Consider the following 19,665-nt stretch of genomic DNA (forward strand, 5'->3'; position numbering starts at 1 on the left):
CTACTACTATGCAGGAGGCATTTATTTCCACCACGTTTTTAACCTAAGAGCTGAGCAAAGTCTCTGAGTGCTGTCCTTGGTAACTCACAGAGAGGAGGATGGAAGGACTTACTGCCGGCCTCCATGAAAGCCTCAGGAAGGTACGTGAAGCCACTCTCCTGTTCCAGAGGGTTCCCACAGCTGGCATGCTCGCCAGGGCGCTGCAGGTTGATGATTGTTTTTATGCCATGTCTTAAAGGAAAGAGAAAAAAAATTAGTCATATTGGGAGATAGTGTTTTAAAAAATTAACCCTTTTTTGACATCAATAAACATTACTAATTTCCCTCAAAACTTTAATTTCTTATTTGAAATAAGCTCTTTGCTGCCCATTGTTACAATGAAAGCACTTTTCCATTTGAAGTCAAAAGCACTGGAAGAGAAAACACGAGGGGATTATTACAGCGGCACTTACGTCCGGAACTGCTCGATGATGCAGTACCTCTCGAGGAGCTCTGTGGACGGGCGAGCCATGGCCAGGATTTTATCAGTGACCCTACAGAGGGAGGAGGGACTGGTAAGACGCACAAAGCCCAGAACATCGCAGCTCTAAGGACTGAGAGAGAGAGCAAGCCCCTACTTATTCTATGATTTCAACAACTCTACAAGGTAAGAATCTTTTTAGACAAATCTGGCTTCAATTTTGCATCACAATTAGGTCTCTAAGAAACCCAAGCTTCTTAAATCCCTGGAAAAAATTCCAGGACATAAAGTATTTATGAACTCTGGCATAGCTTTTTCAAAGACTCTCATGAGATTCTACTGGACATGGAGAAACCTCAGCTGCTAGCAAAGGTAACAATTTGGGTTAGTTATCCAATGTTCCTGACCAAACGAGGAGGGCCAGTGGGGAGGCAGCCTTAGTTACCCTACTTTCTGCACCTGTCACCTAGCGTGCTAAGTGGGGGTAATAACGTCTGCCTTGCAGCGTTGGTGTGGGAATTCAATATGACGTGGATATAAAGTCTTGAACATAAATCATGGCATGTTTTTTATAAATGCTGAGTTATTGTAATTTAGCAAAAAATATGAGCTTTGGAGTCAGTCGGGCCTGGTTCCAAATGCTGGATTTTCTACTTTCTGGCTGTGTAGTAAATTACTTAGTCTCTCTGGACTTCAATTCCTTCATCAATAAAATGACATTAACAATGCCTGCTTCACAAGAATTTTACAAAGATGAGATAATAATTTGAAAGTGTCTAGCATAGTGCCTGGCTAGCAGCCAAATGGATGTTTACTGAGTATATAAATGGACAGCGGCCTAATAAAAGGCTGTCACTCTTATTAGGACTCTGGGCTCTGGATTGAATTTCTTGCCAGTGCGTGGTAAAAGATACATCAGGTGGTCTACCAGAGGTTGTGGGTCACATGAACCTGAGAGGAATATCAGAGACATTAGATGAGCAGGGCAGGATCCAGAACGATATCACCCTCCTCCCCTGGGTAATGTCTGAATACCCCCCAAAGGTTTGGTACCCCCCAAAATTTAATAGTACTTAGTATAAGATGAGGAGAGATAAAACATGAAAGCAGCAGAGGTGAAAAAGACTCAGATGGTTTGGTCAATAACTAAAAATATAACCGTAACCTTAAGCTGCATGATTAGTAATTTACTTGTCCTGACCACACGTCAGGAATACTGTTTGCTTTTTCACAATACTCTTTAACAGAGATAGTGATGGACCAGAATATGATCTGTGGAGAACAACAGTGACAGTGGACCCCCAACTGTATCACTACACACGCACCCAGCAAATCCAATACGAAAATGCACAGGGTGCAAGTTAGATAAGCTGGTCGACAAACATCGAATTAGTAAATGGATTCTTGCTGTATAAAATGATTCACTACCAGAGTTCTTTACCTCCTAGTGTGTTTCAAATGTGATTTGGTTTATTTATCAGAATTCTTCAAACACCACTATATCAAAAAAAGTATACTTGCCCATTTACCATTACTAATAAAAAGCAGTATGATTCAACAGGAATGAATTGCACTCACATAAACAATGCAAGCATCTTATATTGTCTACTGATCCAACAACTTGTACGACTTCTACTGAGGCAGCCTGGAAGTATATTTGCATGAAAATGTGTACTTTAATAAAGAATATAAGAAGAAAATAAAAATGAGGCTAAAGCTTACATGTATGAAACTGCAAAACTATGTAAGTACCTCATAATTTCTCAAATTTATAGCTGAACATTTTAACAATTCTAGCAATTTCTGAAGTTTAAGAGCTATCTAGCTATCATTTCTTGAAGTATCTAGTGACCATTTCTTTAACATACTGTGCATACATCACTTCACTTAATTAAAAAAGAACCTGGGGCTGGCACAGTGGCATAGTGGTTAAGTTTGCATGCTCTGCTTCGGTGGCCCAGAGTTCATGAGTTTGGATCCCAGGTGTGGACCTAGCACCGCTCATCACGCCATGCTGTGGTGGCATCCCACATAAAATAGAGGAAGATTGGTACAGGTGTTAGCTCAGGGACAATCTTCCTCACAAAAAACAAAACAAAACAAAAAACAAAAAAGCCCCTATGGGGTTGGTTTTACTATTTCCATTTTACAGATGAGGAAACTGAGGTTCAGAGTGCCTGTGTGAGTAGGTCAAGATCACAGCTCATCAAGCAGCAAGGCCAGGGAAGGGAGGTGAGATCCTTTGACTTCAAAACCCCATACTCCTCCTACAGCCCACTGCCTTCTGGCATCACATACATCTCCATTCCCTTCCCTAGTGAGCAGTAGGTGTGAGCTACTGAAGGGACAGAATCACTTACCAGGATGAGTAGACCCCCTTAACGGCTTGCTCCTGCTCACTCCAGCGGGCTGGATTTTCATACTTGCATGCTCTGCCACCACACGCCATGGAGCAGGCCATGTGTCCAGGAATGACATGCCGTAAACGCTCTCCGACTTTCGTATACTTTGGTGTTGGACGTCCAGAACTTCCTAGAACATACAAGGAAGGCAAGATTCAAAATTCCACTCTCCAAACGGAACAGTACCATGGGAAACAGCTTCCATTTTCTCTCAGGATTGCACATAACGAGCCAGCGCTAACCCCCTTCATTTTGTCAGGAATACAACTGCTTCCTTTTCGTCTTCGTGAATCTCCTATATTAAAAGATAGAAAAGGCTTTCACACACAGTCATCTCCACATGTCACGTTGGTAATGAAGAGGAAGAAACTGTAAAAGGAGATCTTTTATAAGGGGTGAATTTTGTTCAAAAACTATTTTTAATGAAAAAACACAAAACATTCAATCATTTTATCTCCTATTACACGTCCACTAAAACTCTTGGCAAAACAGACAGTAAAAAGTATAATGGAGAATTAACTATCAAAATTTAAAAAGGAATACACACAGCACAGCCTCTTCACATTCCCTAAATTTAAACTCGAAGGTACAGCAATCTTTAAGAAGAAAAAGAACGTTTTACTTTTCCTCTCTGGGCAAGTTGGGTTTCTCTCAGCACCGCTGACAGAGGACACTGCCACCATCACCTGGAGAGAGGACGAGGAGAGCATCTTAGCGGCTGAGCTGCGCCGCCCCTGCTGCAGCCGCAGGACGGGGTCTGAGGTGGAGTGCCGGCGGCCCTGGAAGAAGGAGCTGAGGAAGGGCACGGCCGAGAGCCGCCGGGGCGGGTCCTGCATGGCGCTGGGCTTCCAGGAGGCCAGAGCTGGAGGCAGGAGATGTCAGCACCAGCCTGTTCTGTGGGGAAGTTACACTGACATGAGCATCGCTCTGCGTGATCTAACAGCCATTCAGGATAGGCTGACTTGTTTCCATAGTGACGAACAAAGAAACTACTGATTCCCACTCAGATTTGTACAGGCAAAATCTTGTATGAATGGATTATGTTTTGGATGGATTGCTCAAATACAGGGAAGAATAACATGTATTTTAAGTAGATTATACCTAAATTGCGACTACTCTATTTTGTTTCTCAAACACATTTAAAGATCTGACTGCTCAAAAAATTACATCTAAAATATTGTAATGAATTTAGAAAAATGTCTTTATGAAGCAAACACTGCTTTCTACACATATATATTTTTTTGGTGAAGAAGACTGGCCCTGAGCTAACATCTGTGGAAATCTTCTTCCGTTTTGTATGTGGGACGCCACCAAAGCATGGCTTGATGAACAGTGTGTAGGTTCTGTGAACCTGGGCTGCTGAAGTGGAGAGTGTGAACTTAACCACTATGCCACCAGGTCGGCCCCTATGCATATATTAAAAGGTTTAAATTCTATTATTCTTTTCATATCTATTCTCTGAACACTTTGAAAAAAATTCTCTTTCTACTCCTCTCTAGAATAGGATACAAAAAAGTTAACTGTAATGGAGCAGGATATGCTAGATGCTTTATAACTTTAAAACATTATTCAATTTTTCAAAACCAAAAAACCCTGTATATTTTCTCGATAGAACTATTAAAGAAATACTTGGATAGAATAAATTAAATCACCTGTAAGGTTGACACATTAATCAGAAGACATTTACTTTTGTATTTTTATTTTCTGAATGTGAAAACCCAATTCTTGGTTATGCCTTTATTGGATAGTTACAGTAGCCATGCCTCTCAAAAACTCAAAAAGACACAATTCTGTGCCTTTTGTAGCCAAACAAGGGGAGGGGGGTGGAAAGAAGCTTCAGTAATGTCTTGGTGGATAGGAAGAAAATTCACTAAGTATCACATTTTCTTAAGGAACTGGATGAGGGGGAGGCTGCAACTTGAGGATAAAGGATATAAAGAACAGAAACGCTAACAACTGCAGATTGTCCGCCTCCTCCCTTGTTAATGTCAGACCGACCCCCCACCTTCTCACCCCCCACCGCTCTCTCTCCCTGTTTCTGTCTCTCCAAATGGCATTTCAGCCATGTGCAGACAGAAACAACCTACTGCCATAGACAGGGCTCTTTTTTGTTTTGTTCTGTTTTATTTTAACGATTAATAATGTTTTAAGCAAGCTCCTTTTAAAATGCACCCCCCATCTCCCCAACTGAATGTACTCTGTCAAATAAGACAGAGAAGCTCAGTTTGGTGCCCAAAGTCCTTCTCCGAGTGTAGCACTACGCCCTTGTTATCTCATATACAGCAATGGAGGAAGATTTTTTTAATGTAAACAATCCAGAAAGCACAGCTTCCACAGAGCTTTACAGGAGAGGAAAGAGTAGAAGGTGTGGCGTGTAAGGCAAGTTGGAACCTGACGGCAGAAGGCCTAAAGTGCTCAAATTGAGGGGTCCACCCGCGTCGGCTATCTGGGGAACTGGTGGCTGACTCAGTTTCTGAAAAGTCTCCCTGCGGAGGTTCACGCCACTCCGCAGAGACAGGGCTGGAAGCCAAGGACTGGGGGCCTGCATGGGTGCGAGACAGTGCAGGGGCGGACAGATGGTGCCAGGACTTGGAGCCTAAGTGAACAGCAGCGAGCTACAGCAGCTATGAACACAGGAGCCGGTGAGAAGGCACAAGAGAAAACTCAGCAGGCAAGCTCCACCTGAGATGAAAGGCATGTGAGGCGGCAACTAGGAGGTCTCCGCCAGTGAGTGGGAGACACCTGAGGTCAGCAGCTCTAAGGACAAGCACAGAGGAGAGTCCACGTGACTCTGCTCCCAAAGGTTCTGAAAATGAAAATGAATTTGATGAGGGCAAGACTTGTCTGGACGAAGCTAAGAAAGGGATGGTTTATGTATCATCTCAAGAACAGTTTCTGCTGTGAAATCTTAACAACTGAGCTGACTTCAAACAATCACATAAGCATTGAGTGGACTCAGTTAGTAGACAGTCAGGGACCCCGAGTGCAGGTCTTCAGGGAGTGGAGCTGAGGCGCATGGGGGTTGGAAGGGTGGCTGCAGACCTCCTGCTCAGCACCTGCTTGGCAGGCTCGCCTAGGGCTCCCACTGGTGCTGGGAAGCGCCTGGCAGTGGTCTGGCCCTGAAGTGGAGCTCTGCCCCTCTGTGGGCACAACAGACAGGGGCACAGGCCTCTACCCCTAGAAACATGAGAATCCCTCCATCCCCACTGCCTCATGCTCCAAACTATTCCTTGGCAAAATGCCCAATTCACCGCCAAATCCATTTTTAAAAACTAGTTTTAATTTTAAAAGACTTTTCCTTCTTCTCCCCAAAGCCCCCCAGTGCATGGCCGTATATTCTGGTTGTAGGTCCTTCTGGCTGTGCTATGTGGGACACCACCTCAGCATGGCCCAATGAGCGGTGCCATGTCGCACCTAGGATCCGAACCAGTGAAACCCTGGGCCACCAAAGTGGAGCATGCAAACTCAACCACTTGGCCAAGGGGCCAGCCCCTAAAACTAGTTTTTATTTATGCCAAATGGTTTTACAGTAGGGAAATGTACCTTCAGTCCCACCCTAATGCTCTAGACTCAACTCCCTTCCCATCTTTGTCCACAGACTTGTGGATTTCCTGCACATTTATAATCACATTCAAATACACTTTTCCTGCTTTTTCTAAGCGGCATGGCAACATCTTCCCATTTTGCTTTAGTTTTCCTATAATTTTTGTTTAATGGATGCACAAGGATTACTGCACCTCAAGCTGATGCATCATAATTTACCTAGTCTTTCCATAGCAGTTGGATATTTAAGCTATTAACAATGATTTTATTTAAAAATAAGACAAACATTTTCAAGACTAGAACCTTTCATTTCTATGTTTCTCCTTCAGTAAACTCCCGAGGATTTTATGACTGGTGAGCAAAACAAATTTTCAAGGCTCATATTTTTATTTAGTTGAGTCTTTACATGTTTCAACAACCAAGTGTGAAGCAGCTGAAAGGGAATATTTTTAGCAACTCAATGCAGGTTTTTTCTGAGGCCAGAGAGAAACACAGCATTAAAAGAAGGATGGAGAGACGCCACTCTGACAGGCTGTGGTACCGACCTCCTCGACCTCAGAAATCTTGCATTTCCTTTCCTTGGGCTTCTTGGATCTAATCTTGACGAAACAGACACACCCAAACTGAGAGACAATCTACAAAATAACCGGCCTGTACTCTTCTGAGGTCCAGAGCATCAAGGGAAAGACTGAGTAACTTGTTCTAGAGTGAAGTGAAAGGGGCAGGACAACTAAATACAGCATGTAAGTCTGCATATTGTATGTTATGACTTTACCATAAGGAACAGGAAGATAATCAGTGAAGCTTGAGTGAGGTCTGAGGAATAGAGGGCAACTAGTAATGTATCAATAGTTATTTTCTGGTTTTGGGTCACTGTAGAAAATGTCTTTGTGTATGGGAAATATACACTAAGTTATTTGAAGTAATGGGGCAGCATGTCTGCAGCCTTTTCTCAAATGATTCAAGAAAAAATATTCTTTGCATTATACTTATAGCCTTTCTGTAAGTTTAAGATTGCCTCAAAATAAAAAGATTCTCTCCAAAAAATTTTAAAATTAAAACTAAATTGTTCAACTGTGTTGCATGCTGCTCAGCAGTCACATAAGATGAAAACTATAAAAGAGGCCATCGGAGACCTTAGCAAGAACAATTTTCAGTGGACACTGGAACCCGAGATCAGAGTTAAATAGCTTGAGGAGGAGACAGGTGACAAGTGGAAATGACACATGCAGTCAGATTTGTTAGAAGTTTAGTTGTGAAGGAGAAGCAAGGACCCTCAGAAGAAGAGTAGGTATAGTGAAGGATCTGGAAACAATGACATATATTAGGAATGTTCGAAAAACCAAGATTTAGCCCAAATAGGGGCTAATAGGGGAGAGCTGATTTGGGCGGGGGAGGTGTTGGAGAAGTTCTGTCTTCAGATATTTGAAAACATTGCAAATCAAGGAGGTGCTTTTTATTTTCAGAGGGAAGAACTAGAACCACTGTTTACAGAGAAATGGATTTTGACTCAAAATTAGAAAATGTTTTGGGCCATCCAACAGTTGAATAGTCAGTTGCCTTTTGAGAAATGAGCCTCGTGACACAAAAAGTGGAAAACAAGAGTGGAAAGTTAGCATTCCAGCCCAGTTCCTAGAAGTGACTCTTTTATTGACTTAGGAGTGACTAGATGACCTCCACCTCCCACTCCATTCTCGTGCCTAGTGTTGCAGGAGTTTGTTTAAATAGGAAGTTATTAGCCCTTTCTGAAATCTTGAGTATAAAAGGAAATTACCAGTTCTTGGGATTCCAGATCTGCTTAGGCTCTTCAGTGCTTTAACCACCCACATGTAGAAGTAAGGAGGTAAAGGCTGACGCCTCATAGGTACCTTTTGGTAGGGTTCTTTGTTGTTTATGGTGCTTATCACAGTGTAGGTAATTTCACATGTGCAGTGACAGTATCTCATTTGGTTCCTTCAGTATTATTCTGAATTTGGGTTGGTCTGATTGCCCACCAGCAAGAAAGCCATTGGCCGAAAAGGTTTTATGGGTTGGAGCCTGGAGCGCAGCAGAGAGGGCTGTTGGAGAGGGGCCTTTCAGCTGCTTGCGGGAAGAAGGACAGAGGGTTGCTCATGGGGATTATCTTTGGTATTGTTTTCCTACTTTTTCTTGAAGCCTCATTTTGTTTTTTTTTTTTGAGGAAAACTGACCATATATGCAAGGTTTTTTTTTTTTTTTTTTTTTACTGGAATCTCTATTCTATTCCATTACCTTATATGTCTGTCTTTCTGCCAGTGTCACACTGTTTTGATTACTGTAGCTTTGTAGTATGTTTTGAAATCAGGAAGAAAGTCCTCCAACTTTGTTCTTTTTCAAGATTATTTTGGCTATCTGGGGGTCCTTCAAGATTCCACGTGAATTGTGGGGTGGATTTTTCTATTTCTGCAAAAAAAAGTCATCAGGATTTTGATAGGGATTGCATTGAGTCTGTAGATCCTCTTGGGTTGTGCTGACATCTTAACAATATTAAGTCTTCCAATCCTTGAACACAGGATGTCTTTCCATTTATTTAGATCTTCTTTAATTTCTTTAAGCAATGTTTTGTAGTTTTCAATGAGGCAAGCTGAGAATACTAGGGCCCTGGTTGCCCTCACTCCACCTCGTTTGTAGGTCAGAGGCTCCATGCTGATAAAAGCAAGCCAAGAAGACCAGAAGCTACTGCCTCAACTCAGCTTGCAGAGTAGGGGTTATCACTTAGAGAAGGGGGCTGCTGTCCTCGTCCCAAGCTCCAGAGCCATGCCTAGGACATTGTGCCCAGAGGGAAAAGGCAGACCTTAAAAACAGAGAACTCTGAAGCTCTTACCAAAGAAAGTGTCTTTATTTCAAACACAGTGTTGGGAAGTTCAAGCCTAACAACATTCTCAAAAACAATGAAGGCTTTGGTGCTCAGCAATTAACAGGAGGCAGGTAGATTCATGAAAGCAACAAGCTAAACTGTAAATCAGCTAGCTTACTAGAAGGAATCAGACACAGAGACAACTAACAGCCCTCAAGGGTAGGAACAAAGCTCAAAGACCGGCCTCAAAAATCACCTGAACTTAACTGGATCAAACTATAGAGCTATATATGCTCCAGGGCTTTATCAAAAAAAAGAGAGCGACCAGCAGGCAATTAGTGGAACCCAACAGCTGGGTGTAATAACAATTGAGGGAGACAGCTTAACAGGAAGATTAGTGAGAGAGAGGGAGAGAGAGAAAGAGAGCCTTGCCTCAACCACTGTCCCCCCAGGGTGACTGTGTGTACATGCCCTAGGCTGTGCCCTCTGGGGAGTCACAGGGAGGCTTCCGACTAAAATGTCTAGTCAAGTCTCCAAACACATACACAAGAAAAAACAATAAAACAAGCCTGGAAGTCGGGGGGAGAGAATCAGCTTCCAGAGGTGTCATTAGGACTTCCTGTGAGAGAGCCCAGATATCAGATTTACAGACATAGATTCAAAGGAGCCATTATAAATGTGTTCAAAGAATTAAAGGCAACCATGCTTAAAGAATTAAAGGAAGCTATAATGACAGTGTCTCATCAAATAAAGAGACAGAAATTATAAAAAAGAAACAAATGGAAATTCAGAAGTTGAAAACTACAATAATAAATTCACTAGAGGGGCTTACCAGCTGATTTGATGTGGCAGAAGGAAGAATTAGATAACTGGGAGACAGATTGATAGAGATTATGCACTCTGAAGAACAGAAAATAAAGAATGAAGAAAAATGAACAGAGATTCAGAGAAACATGGGACACTACTAAAAGTTCCAACATACACATAACAGATGTACCAGAAGGGGAGATGAGAAAGGAGCAGAAAAACATGTTAGAAGAAATAATGGCTTAAAACTTCCCATATGTGATGAAAAACATTAATCTACACATTCAAGAAGTTCAACAAACTCCAAATAGGATAAACAGAAAGAGATATACACCAAGACATGTCATAGTAAAAATAGTGAAAGGCAAACAGAAAAAGAAAAATGATTCATTCCTCATGCACAAGGGACCCTCAATAAGATTTACTGCTGATTTCTCATCAGAAGCAATGGAGGCCAAAAAGCAAAGCAATGACATATTCAAAGCACTGAAAATTAAACACTGTCAGCCAAAAATCTTACATCCAGCAAGATTATCTTTCAAAACTGAAAGGGAAATAAAGACATTCCTAGATTAACAACAACAACAACAAAACCAGAGAGAATTTCTTGCTAGCAGACCCAGCTTACAAGAAATATTAAAGGAAGTTCTTCCTTCTGCCACGTCAATCAGCTGGTAAGCCCCTCTAGTGAACTTATTATTATTGTACTTTCCAACTTCTGAATTTCCATTTGCTTCTTATAAACAAGCAAGTGACCCAGACGTCAACGTGAATCCACAGGAAAAAAGAAAAGATGTTGGTAAATTACAAAAGACTATAAAAGACTGTAATTACATAAGAATATAAGACTAAAAATGTGTTTTTCTTGTCTTCTGTGATTTAAAAAGAATTATACAAAACAATATATAAATAATTTGTATTGTTGAGCCTAAATACATAGAAATATATATGACAATAACAGCACAAAGGAGTGGGTGGGAGTAGAGTTGTATTAAAGTAAGGAAATGAGACAAGATGATGATTCAAATCTACAAGAACAAATGAGGAAAACCAGAAAGAGCAAAAAACAAAGTTAACATAACAAACTAGTATTCAGAATATAAAAAGAACTCTTATAACTGAACAATAAAAAGACAAATAACCCAATTTCAAAACTGGCAAAAGGGGCCAGCCTGGTGGTATAGTGGTTAAGTAAGTGTGCTCTGCTTTAGCAGCCCAGGGTTCACACGTTCAGATCCTGGGTGCAGACCTACGCACCACTCATCAAGCCACGCTGTGGTGGTGTCCCACATACCAAATAGAGGAAGACTGGTACAAATGTTAACTCAGGGCTCGTCTTCCTCAAGCTAAAAGAGGAAGACTGGCAATAGATGTTAGCTCAGGGCCAATCTTCCTCAGCAAAAAGAAAAAGGGCAAAGGGTTTGAAAAGACAGTTCTCCCAAGAAGATATACAAATGGCAATAAGCATGAAAAGATATTCAATATCATTAGTCAGCAGGGAAATGTAAATCAAAACCACAGTTTGGCAGTTCCTCAAAATGTTAAACATTGAGTGACCATGTGACCCAGAAATTCCACTCCTAGGTATATACCTAAGAGCAATTAAAAATATGTCCACACAAAAACATGTCCACAAAAATTCATAAGAGCATTATTTATAGTAGCCAAAAGCAGAAACAACCTAAATGGATAAACAAAGTGAGCTATATCCATACAATGGAATATTATTCAGCAACAAAAAGCATGAAGTATTGATACATGCTACAACATGGATGAAACTTGAAAATATAACATGCTAAGTGAAAAAAGGCAGACACAAAACATGTTGTATTATTTTATTTATATGAAATGTCCTGAACAGGCAAATTCATGGGGACAGAAGTAGATTAGTGGTTGCCAGGGACTAGGGAGAAGGTGGAATGGACAGCAAATTGGTACAGGATTTCTTTGTGATCTGATGAAAATGTTCTGGATTTAGACAGTGACTGATAATTTTACAGCTTTGTACATACACTAAAAACCACTGAATATTTGAAAAGGGTAAATGTTATGGTATGTGAATTTTATCTAAATAATAAAAAAAAATGGGCAAGAGATTTGAATGGGCATTTCTCCAAAGAAGATACAGAAATGGCCCATAAGCACATAAAAGATGCACAGCATTACTAGTCATCAGGGAAATGCAAATCAAAACCACAATGAGACACCACTTCATACCCACTAGGATGACTACAATCAAAAAGTCAGATAACAACAAGTGTTAGCAAGGATGTGAAGAAATTAAAGTCCTCATAAACTGCTGGTGGGGATGCAAAATGGGACAACTACTTTGGAAAACAATCTGGCAGTTCCTCAAATGAAGAGAGTTGTCATATGACCCAAAAATTCTACTCTTAGGTATATACCCAAGAAAAAGGAAAACATATGTCCACACAAAAACTTACACACAAATGTTCAAAGCAGTAGTCCCCCCCTTATCTGCAGTTTTGCTTTCTGTGCTTTCAGTTACGCACGGTCAGCTGCAGTCTGAAAATATTAAATGGAAAATGTGCTATATCACAATGCCTATGTCATTCGTCTCACTTCATCTCATCATGAAGGCGCTGTATCATCTCACATCAACACAAGAAGAACGGTGAGTACAGTACAATAAGGTATTGTAAGAGAGACAACATTTACATAACTTTTATTATAGTTTATTGTTATAATTGTCCCATTTTATTATTGTTGTTAATTTCTTATTATGCCTAATTTATAAATTAAACTTTATCATAGGTATGTATGTATAAGAAAAACAGTATTTATAAGGTTTGGCTCTATCCGCAGTTTCAGGCATCCCTGGGGGTCTTGGAATGCACCTCCTGGAATAAGGGGGAACTACTGTATTACTCATAATAGCCAAAAAGTAGAAACAACACAAATATCCATCAACTGATGAATGCATTAAAAAAACGTGGTGTAAAGCAGGCTAGTTGGCACTCCTGTCCCTAGTATCAGTGGGGCCCAGTGGGGAGCTTAGCCTCCAACTCCACCTGGTACCTACGAGGAGAAAAGAATAGGTGGCACTATGCTCCCCACCTCCCCTTCCACTGATGTTCGCAGGGCCCAGCAGGGAAATGAGGTTCAGCTGCACCCTACAGCAACAAAGTGGGACAAATAACCCTTCACTTCCCCTTCCCAGATAGCTGTAGGGCCCAGTGGGGAGCTGATAATCCTTTTTCCCAGGGCTGATCTTACACCACCACTCAAAGGCAACATGACAGTTCAGGGCAGTCATGCACTTCTGCTGCAAAGGTGTCAACAGACTTACTGGGGAGTGGAAATTCTACCTCATTCATCTGCAAGGAGGTAGTGAAAACAAGTGCTCCACTTTTGCTGGGGTGGTTTCAGCAAGGCTGAAAAGGAAGCTGGGCATACACATTCACCTGGTTCTTAAGCTACACTTCAACAGGGAAAACACCTAATAAAATAAGAAGAAATAGGGGGGCCAGCCCCACGGCCAAGTGGTTAAGTTCATGCACTCTGCTTTGGTGGCCCAGAGTTTCACTGGTTCAGATCCTGGGTGCAGACATGGCACCGCTCATCAGGCCATGCTGAGGCAGCATCCCATATAGCACAACCAGAAGCACTCACAACTAGAATATACAACTATGTACCAGGGGGCTTTGGGGAGAAGAAGAAGAAGAAAAAGACTGGCAACAGATGTTAGCTCCGGTGCCAATCTTTTAAAAAAAAAAAAAAAGACAACGATGACAACATAGGATCCAAAAATGTCTCCAATACAATCAAAAATCAGCTGATGAACCAAGAAAATCACAACTCAAATGAGAAGAGATGTCGAAATAGAGATAAATGATATGTTGAAGTTATCCAAAAGCTTTAAAGAAGCTATCCTAAAAATAATAAGTAATTATAAATTCTCTTGAAAAATGTATAAATAGAAATTCTCAGCAAAGAAGTAGAGGTTATTAAAAAAGAACTAAACAGAAATTACAGAACGGAAACAAACATAACCAAATTTAAAAACTCTGTGGATGGACTCAATAGTACAGTAGAGATGACAGAGAATACAATTAGTGACCTTGAGGACAGGTGAACAGAAATTATACAATCTGAACAATAGAGAGAGAAGAGACTAATAAAAATGAATAGATTCTCAGGGGCCTCTAGGATATTAACAAAAGAGCTAACCTTCATATCATTGAGTCCCAGAGAGGGAGCAGAAGAAGAGTGGGACTGAGAAAATATTCAAAGAAATAATGGCTGAAAATCTCCCTAATTTGAGGAAAGACATAAATCTACACATTCAAGAAGCTAAATGCACCTTAAATCGGACACACTGAAAGAAATCTATGCCAAGACGGATTACAAGAAAACTTCTGAAAACAAAACACAAAAAATCTTGAAAGCAACTAAAGAGAAATGACACAGTTATAGGAAAAGACCAACCTGAATGACAGCAGATTTCTCATCTAGAAGAATGAAGGCTGGAAGGAAGTGGCACATTTCAAGTTTTTTGAGAGCAAATAAATGTCAAATGCAAATTTTATATCTGGCAAAAATATTCTTCAAGAATAAAAGAGAGGAAAGATGTCAACAAAACAGAAGACTAGGCAGCTCCAAACACTCATCCCATTGCAGAAACATCAAAACACAAGCATAAGCTGTCAGAACCAACTCTGTCAGATCTCTAGAAAATGTTCAAAGATGTACAGCAACCAAGCAAATGCTGAATCAAGAAAAAGGCAACTTAAAAACGGGAGGAAAGCTCTGTGACAATTTCACATGTCCTTATCCCACTCTGTCCCCAGCTTGGAGGCAGTCTTGAAAATGGCAGCCCAACATTCCCAGTGTGGGACCCTGGTTCCAGGGGGAGCAGAGTAGACCTTAGTGGCAAATTACCATGTGTGTTTCTTCTGACCTGTCTGGGGGATAACTGAAGGACTGATGCAAGGTGCTCACTCAGGGCAGAAAAGTGAGGGATATTACTCGAAAATACTGTGTGATGAACAAAAATCTGCTGCCTCCTGGGGCAAAAGACTACTGCTGAGACACTGGAAAATGCTATGAAACATTTAAAGAAGAACGAATGCCAATTTTACACAATATCTTCCAGAAAAGAGAAGAAGAGGGAACATTCCCAACCCCTTTTATGAGGCAAGGATTACTCTGTTACTAAAAGCAGACAAAGTACAAAAGAAGAAAGCTACAGTCCAATGTCTCTCCAGAACTTAAGCACCAAATCCTCAACAAAATATTAGCAAGCCAAATCCAGCAATGATTAAAAGGATTTAAGTACCATTACCAAGTGGGATTTGTTGCAGGTATGTAAGGATGATTAAATACCCAAAAATCAATAAAATCCACCATTATCAACAGGCGAAAGACGAAAAATCATATGATTATTTTAACACAGAAAAAGCCTCTGGCAAACTCCAACATCCATTTACGACAAAGACATCTCAGCAAGTTAACAACAGAAGGAAACTAATTCATCTTGTCATAGAGCATCTACTGAAAACTTTTAACATCATACTGAAAGGTGAAAGACTGAATACTTTCTCCCTAAGATCAGAAAGAAGGCAAGGATATCTGCTCTCCATGACTCTCATTCTGCTTAGAAGTTCTAGGCCACTACAATAAGGCAAGAAAGAGAAATAATGGCATACAGGTTGTAAATGAAAGAAATAAAATTATCCTCATTTGCAGATTATACTGCTTAGCAGAAGTTCTAGGCCACTACAATAAGGTAAGAAAAGAAAGCAATGGCAGATAGATTGTAAATGAAAGAAATAAAACTATCCTTATTTGCAGATGTTATTGTTTATATAGAAAATCCCAAAGAATCTCCAAAAACCTCCTAGACCTTATAAGTGAGTTCAGCAACCACAATGGGATACCACTACACACCTATTAGAATGGCTAAAATAAATAATGACAACCCATAATGCTGGCAAGACTGCAGAGAAATTTGATCACTCGTATATTGTTTCTTGGCAGTTTCATATAAAACTAAACATGCAATTATCATGTGACTTAAGAAGTAGACTTTTGGCCATTTGTCCTAGATTAATGAAAACTTATGCTCATACAAAAACCTGTACATGCATGTTCAGAACAGCTTTATTCATAATAGCCCCTAAAGGAAAACAACCCAGATGTCCTTCAACAAGTGAATGGACAAACACCCTATGGTACATCTACATTGGGGAATGCTACTCAGCAATGAACAGAAATACACTGTAGATACACACAACCTGGATGAAATTCAAGGGAACTTTGCCAAGTGAAAAGAGCCACACTTAAATGTTATATGCTGTACGAGTTCATTTATATAATGCTCTTGAAATGAAAAAATTATAGAAATGGGGAACAGATCAGTGGTCATCAGGGGCTAGAGTCATGGGCTGAAGTGAGTGGCTATAAAAGGGCAACAGGAGGGATCCTCGTAGTGATGGGACTGCCCTGTATTTTGACTGTAACAATGTCGATATCCTAGCTGTGATATTGTCCTGTAGTTTTGCAAGATGTTATAATTCGTGGAAAGTAAATAAAGGGTAAATGAAATCTTTCTGTATTATTTCTTGCAATTGCATGTGACTATACAATTATCTCAATATTTTAATTAAAAACATATATATAATCAAAGAAAAAACAGCCATGAGGTGGGCCTAAGTAAGGGTCATTTAGCAGAGGTCAGGGCCAATGCAGGGAAGGTGACTAGTACAGTGTATAGTAATGGACCTGGCAGGGTGTTGGTCCTGTATGGAGAAAAGAGCTGAGTCAGGCAGTGAACAGGCAGGGCTGGGAGACTGATTACGAAAAAACTGAGTAAGTACGTAAACAAATCGGGGGTAATAACAGCCAGGTTTCTCATTCTTGGAGAAGGGAATTATAAGCATAAAATTGAGAAAAGCTAGAATGATGGTAAAGTGTTGGATTAGAACAGGAAGTACCAATATGGACTCATGGTTTTCAATACATACAGAGAGAAACAGAAATAAATATACATGTAAAAGTGAGTAGATGTATATGCATATAAATATTATAAATATTAAACATATTTATATTAATATATATTTATTTTTAAATTATATTTATATTATAATACTTATTATATTTATATATATTTTTATTATAATTATAATTATAATATAATATATTAACATATATTTCCCAGCTTTGTCTCGTAGGGAGCTTGGGAACTGAGACATTCCAGCATTAGTGAGCACATCTAGTAGTGGGCACATCTTGATTTCTAAACACCACTCTCCACTAAAAGGAACCTGGCTCCTTGGAGAAGAGGCTGATTCCAGGGCTGGGACAGGGAAAGTACAATGCGAGACTGGTGTATCTTGCTGTGCCAGAAAGCAAGGAATGCAAGAACGATGGGCACATGTAAAAAGGATACAGCTGACAGCTCGAAGGGGCTCTTACTGGCAAAATATGGGACAATTTGAACATCAAAAGAAATGATAGTAAAAAATTATTTTCCATTGAACAAATCAGGAATTGACACTGAAATAAAGAAAAAACTGAACAAATAAATAGGAAAGAAAGTTTTTTCTTATGGTAGAATGCCAACTAAGAAATGCAGAAGGAATAATGGAATTAGAAAACCTCCATTTAGTTATCTATCACAGTAATAACTAATTCAGGCAAGAAGCATCAATGGATGTTCAAACTATTGGGTAAAAATTGGATGAGGGGGCCAGCTCAGTAGCGTAGCAGTTAAGTTCTCGCGCTCCGTTTCGGTGGCCCAGGGTTTGCTGGTTTGGATCCTGGGCACAGAATTGGATGAGGACTAGGATATTTACATAGTTTCAAAGCATCTCTCCATAAAATATTAATTATGAAGGGAGAAAGGATAATTTATGATGGATAAATCTTGGCAGACACCACTTTACTGACATGATCAAATTTAACATTTCCAGTGACAGGGCAAAATGACATCTTGCGTCACCTGATGGCATGCAGTGAGAAAAGCACAGAATCACTTCTGTGATGTTTCTGCCAAAAATTCATAACTTGAATCTTATCATGATGAACAGGAGACAAAACCAAACTGAGGAACATACTATAAAACAACTGGCCTGTAATCTTCATAAAAGTCATGAAAGAACTAACTATGGTCATTGAAAGAAACTGAAAAAACACAAGTATCTTTTTGCTATTAAAGGATATTACTAGGACAGTTGACAAAACTTGAATGGGAGTGTCTGGGTCAACAGTACAAAGGAATTTTTTTGTGCTTCTTTGTAAGCTTGAAATTATTTCAAAATAAAAGAACTAACACCACAATAAGAGAGACATCCTGGGCATCCTGATGGAAGAATATAGCACCATTCATGAAATATTGTTGCCAACAAAAAACAATCTAACTAGACTCGACATCTATCTACCAATTCAATTTACAGGAAATACCATGTGGGTATAATCAGCAAAATAAAGATTGTGGCAAACTCTATAGGGAAAAAAAACCTGTTTCCTCAACCAATAAACTATAAGGAAAAAGAGATGGGGGAAACCCAAGTAAAGAGATGTAAGATACATATCAACCAACTACAATATATTGTCTTTGTTGGATCCTGATTCAAACAAAAATATACATTATCTATGAGACAATCAGAAATTTGAGCAACGTTTAGATTTTTGATGATATCAAGCAATTATTGTTAAATTTGTTTAGTGGTACTTCCAGTGGAGGGTACCTCCATGAGGGGGTTGTACCTCCATTGTGGGGGTTACCTCCAATAGGGGATTGGTATCTCTATACTGGAGGGTGGTACCTCCACCGGAGGGTGGTGTATCTCCATGGTGGGGGGGGTGATACCCCCATGGGGGGGTGTACCTCCACGAGGAGGTTGTACCTCCACAGGGGGTGGTACCTCTATGAGGAGGAGGTCGTACCTCCATCGTGAGTGGTACCTCCATGGGGATCTTATTGTATTCTGTATACTTTTGTGAATATTTGAAATGTTCTAAGAGTTTTTTTTCCAAAAAGTAGTAGAACCAAGATTTAAAACTAGGTTTGTCTCATTCCAAAGCTAGTCTTTGTGCTTGTTGAGTTTTCTATTTTCCTTTAAAAATAATTTAAATACTGTATTTATGTATCCTCTAATTAAATTTTCCCATGATTCATTAGCTAACATTTAAAAAAAAAATACTTCCCATCCCAATGTTAACCCAATAAAGTATAACTGACTATCTTTATAGATGAGATACACTTTAAGAAAATGAGATATAAACTAAGTTTTTTTTATTTTTCCAGGTTTTTTTCCTAACTAAAAATTAGCTACATTTATATAATGAGGAAATTTTTAATAAAAAGATGGTTTTGGGAAGGGTATAGTGGATCACAATAGGGGCATTACAACTTTCCTGAGGGCATTTGGAAATGGGTAGGGTATTTCTGGTTGTCACGGTAATCTAACAACATTACTGGATTTACTGGCGGGGGGGGGGGGGGGGGGGGAGGGGAGGCAGGCTACTTAATGTCTGCAGTGCTGGGGGCTCTCCTGTGTAATGAAGAGTTTCTCCACCTCAAAAGCCAATAGAATCCCTGATGAGAAACACCAACTAAGAGGTAACATTCCAACAGAAGAAATGACCGGGAAAAAGGTTCATCTGACTTACAC

General features: G+C 40.0%; 1 protein-coding gene across 32 annotated transcripts in view; it reads right to left on the minus strand.

The window, feature by feature from the left end:
• PTPDC1 (protein tyrosine phosphatase domain containing 1) overlaps nucleotides 1-19,665 on the minus strand; it is a 71,834-nt gene that overhangs the window by 23,303 nt on the left and 28,866 nt on the right. For 22 of the 32 annotated variants that reach the window (XR_011431659.1, XR_011431660.1, XR_011431656.1 and 19 more), the window contains 3 exons: nucleotides 2,821-2,992; nucleotides 453-533; nucleotides 113-231 (listed from right to left, as the gene is read on the minus strand). Coding sequence is in view for 15 of the 32 variants with exons in the window: in XM_070248941.1 (XP_070105042.1) it covers nucleotides 113-231; nucleotides 453-533; nucleotides 2,821-2,992 (372 nt within the window). In the remaining 17 variants the exon portion in view is untranslated. Of the gene's footprint in view, nucleotides 1-112; nucleotides 232-452; nucleotides 534-2,820; nucleotides 2,993-3,484; nucleotides 4,434-19,665 lie in introns of those variants that run through there. The other 10 variants (XR_011431654.1, XR_011431655.1, XM_014735531.3 and 7 more) reach the window with 7 other exon arrangements.

This window comes from Equus caballus, chromosome 23 (genome assembly GCF_041296265.1).
Source record: "Equus caballus isolate H_3958 breed thoroughbred chromosome 23, TB-T2T, whole genome shotgun sequence".
Taxonomy (NCBI): domain Eukaryota; kingdom Metazoa; phylum Chordata; class Mammalia; order Perissodactyla; family Equidae; genus Equus; species Equus caballus.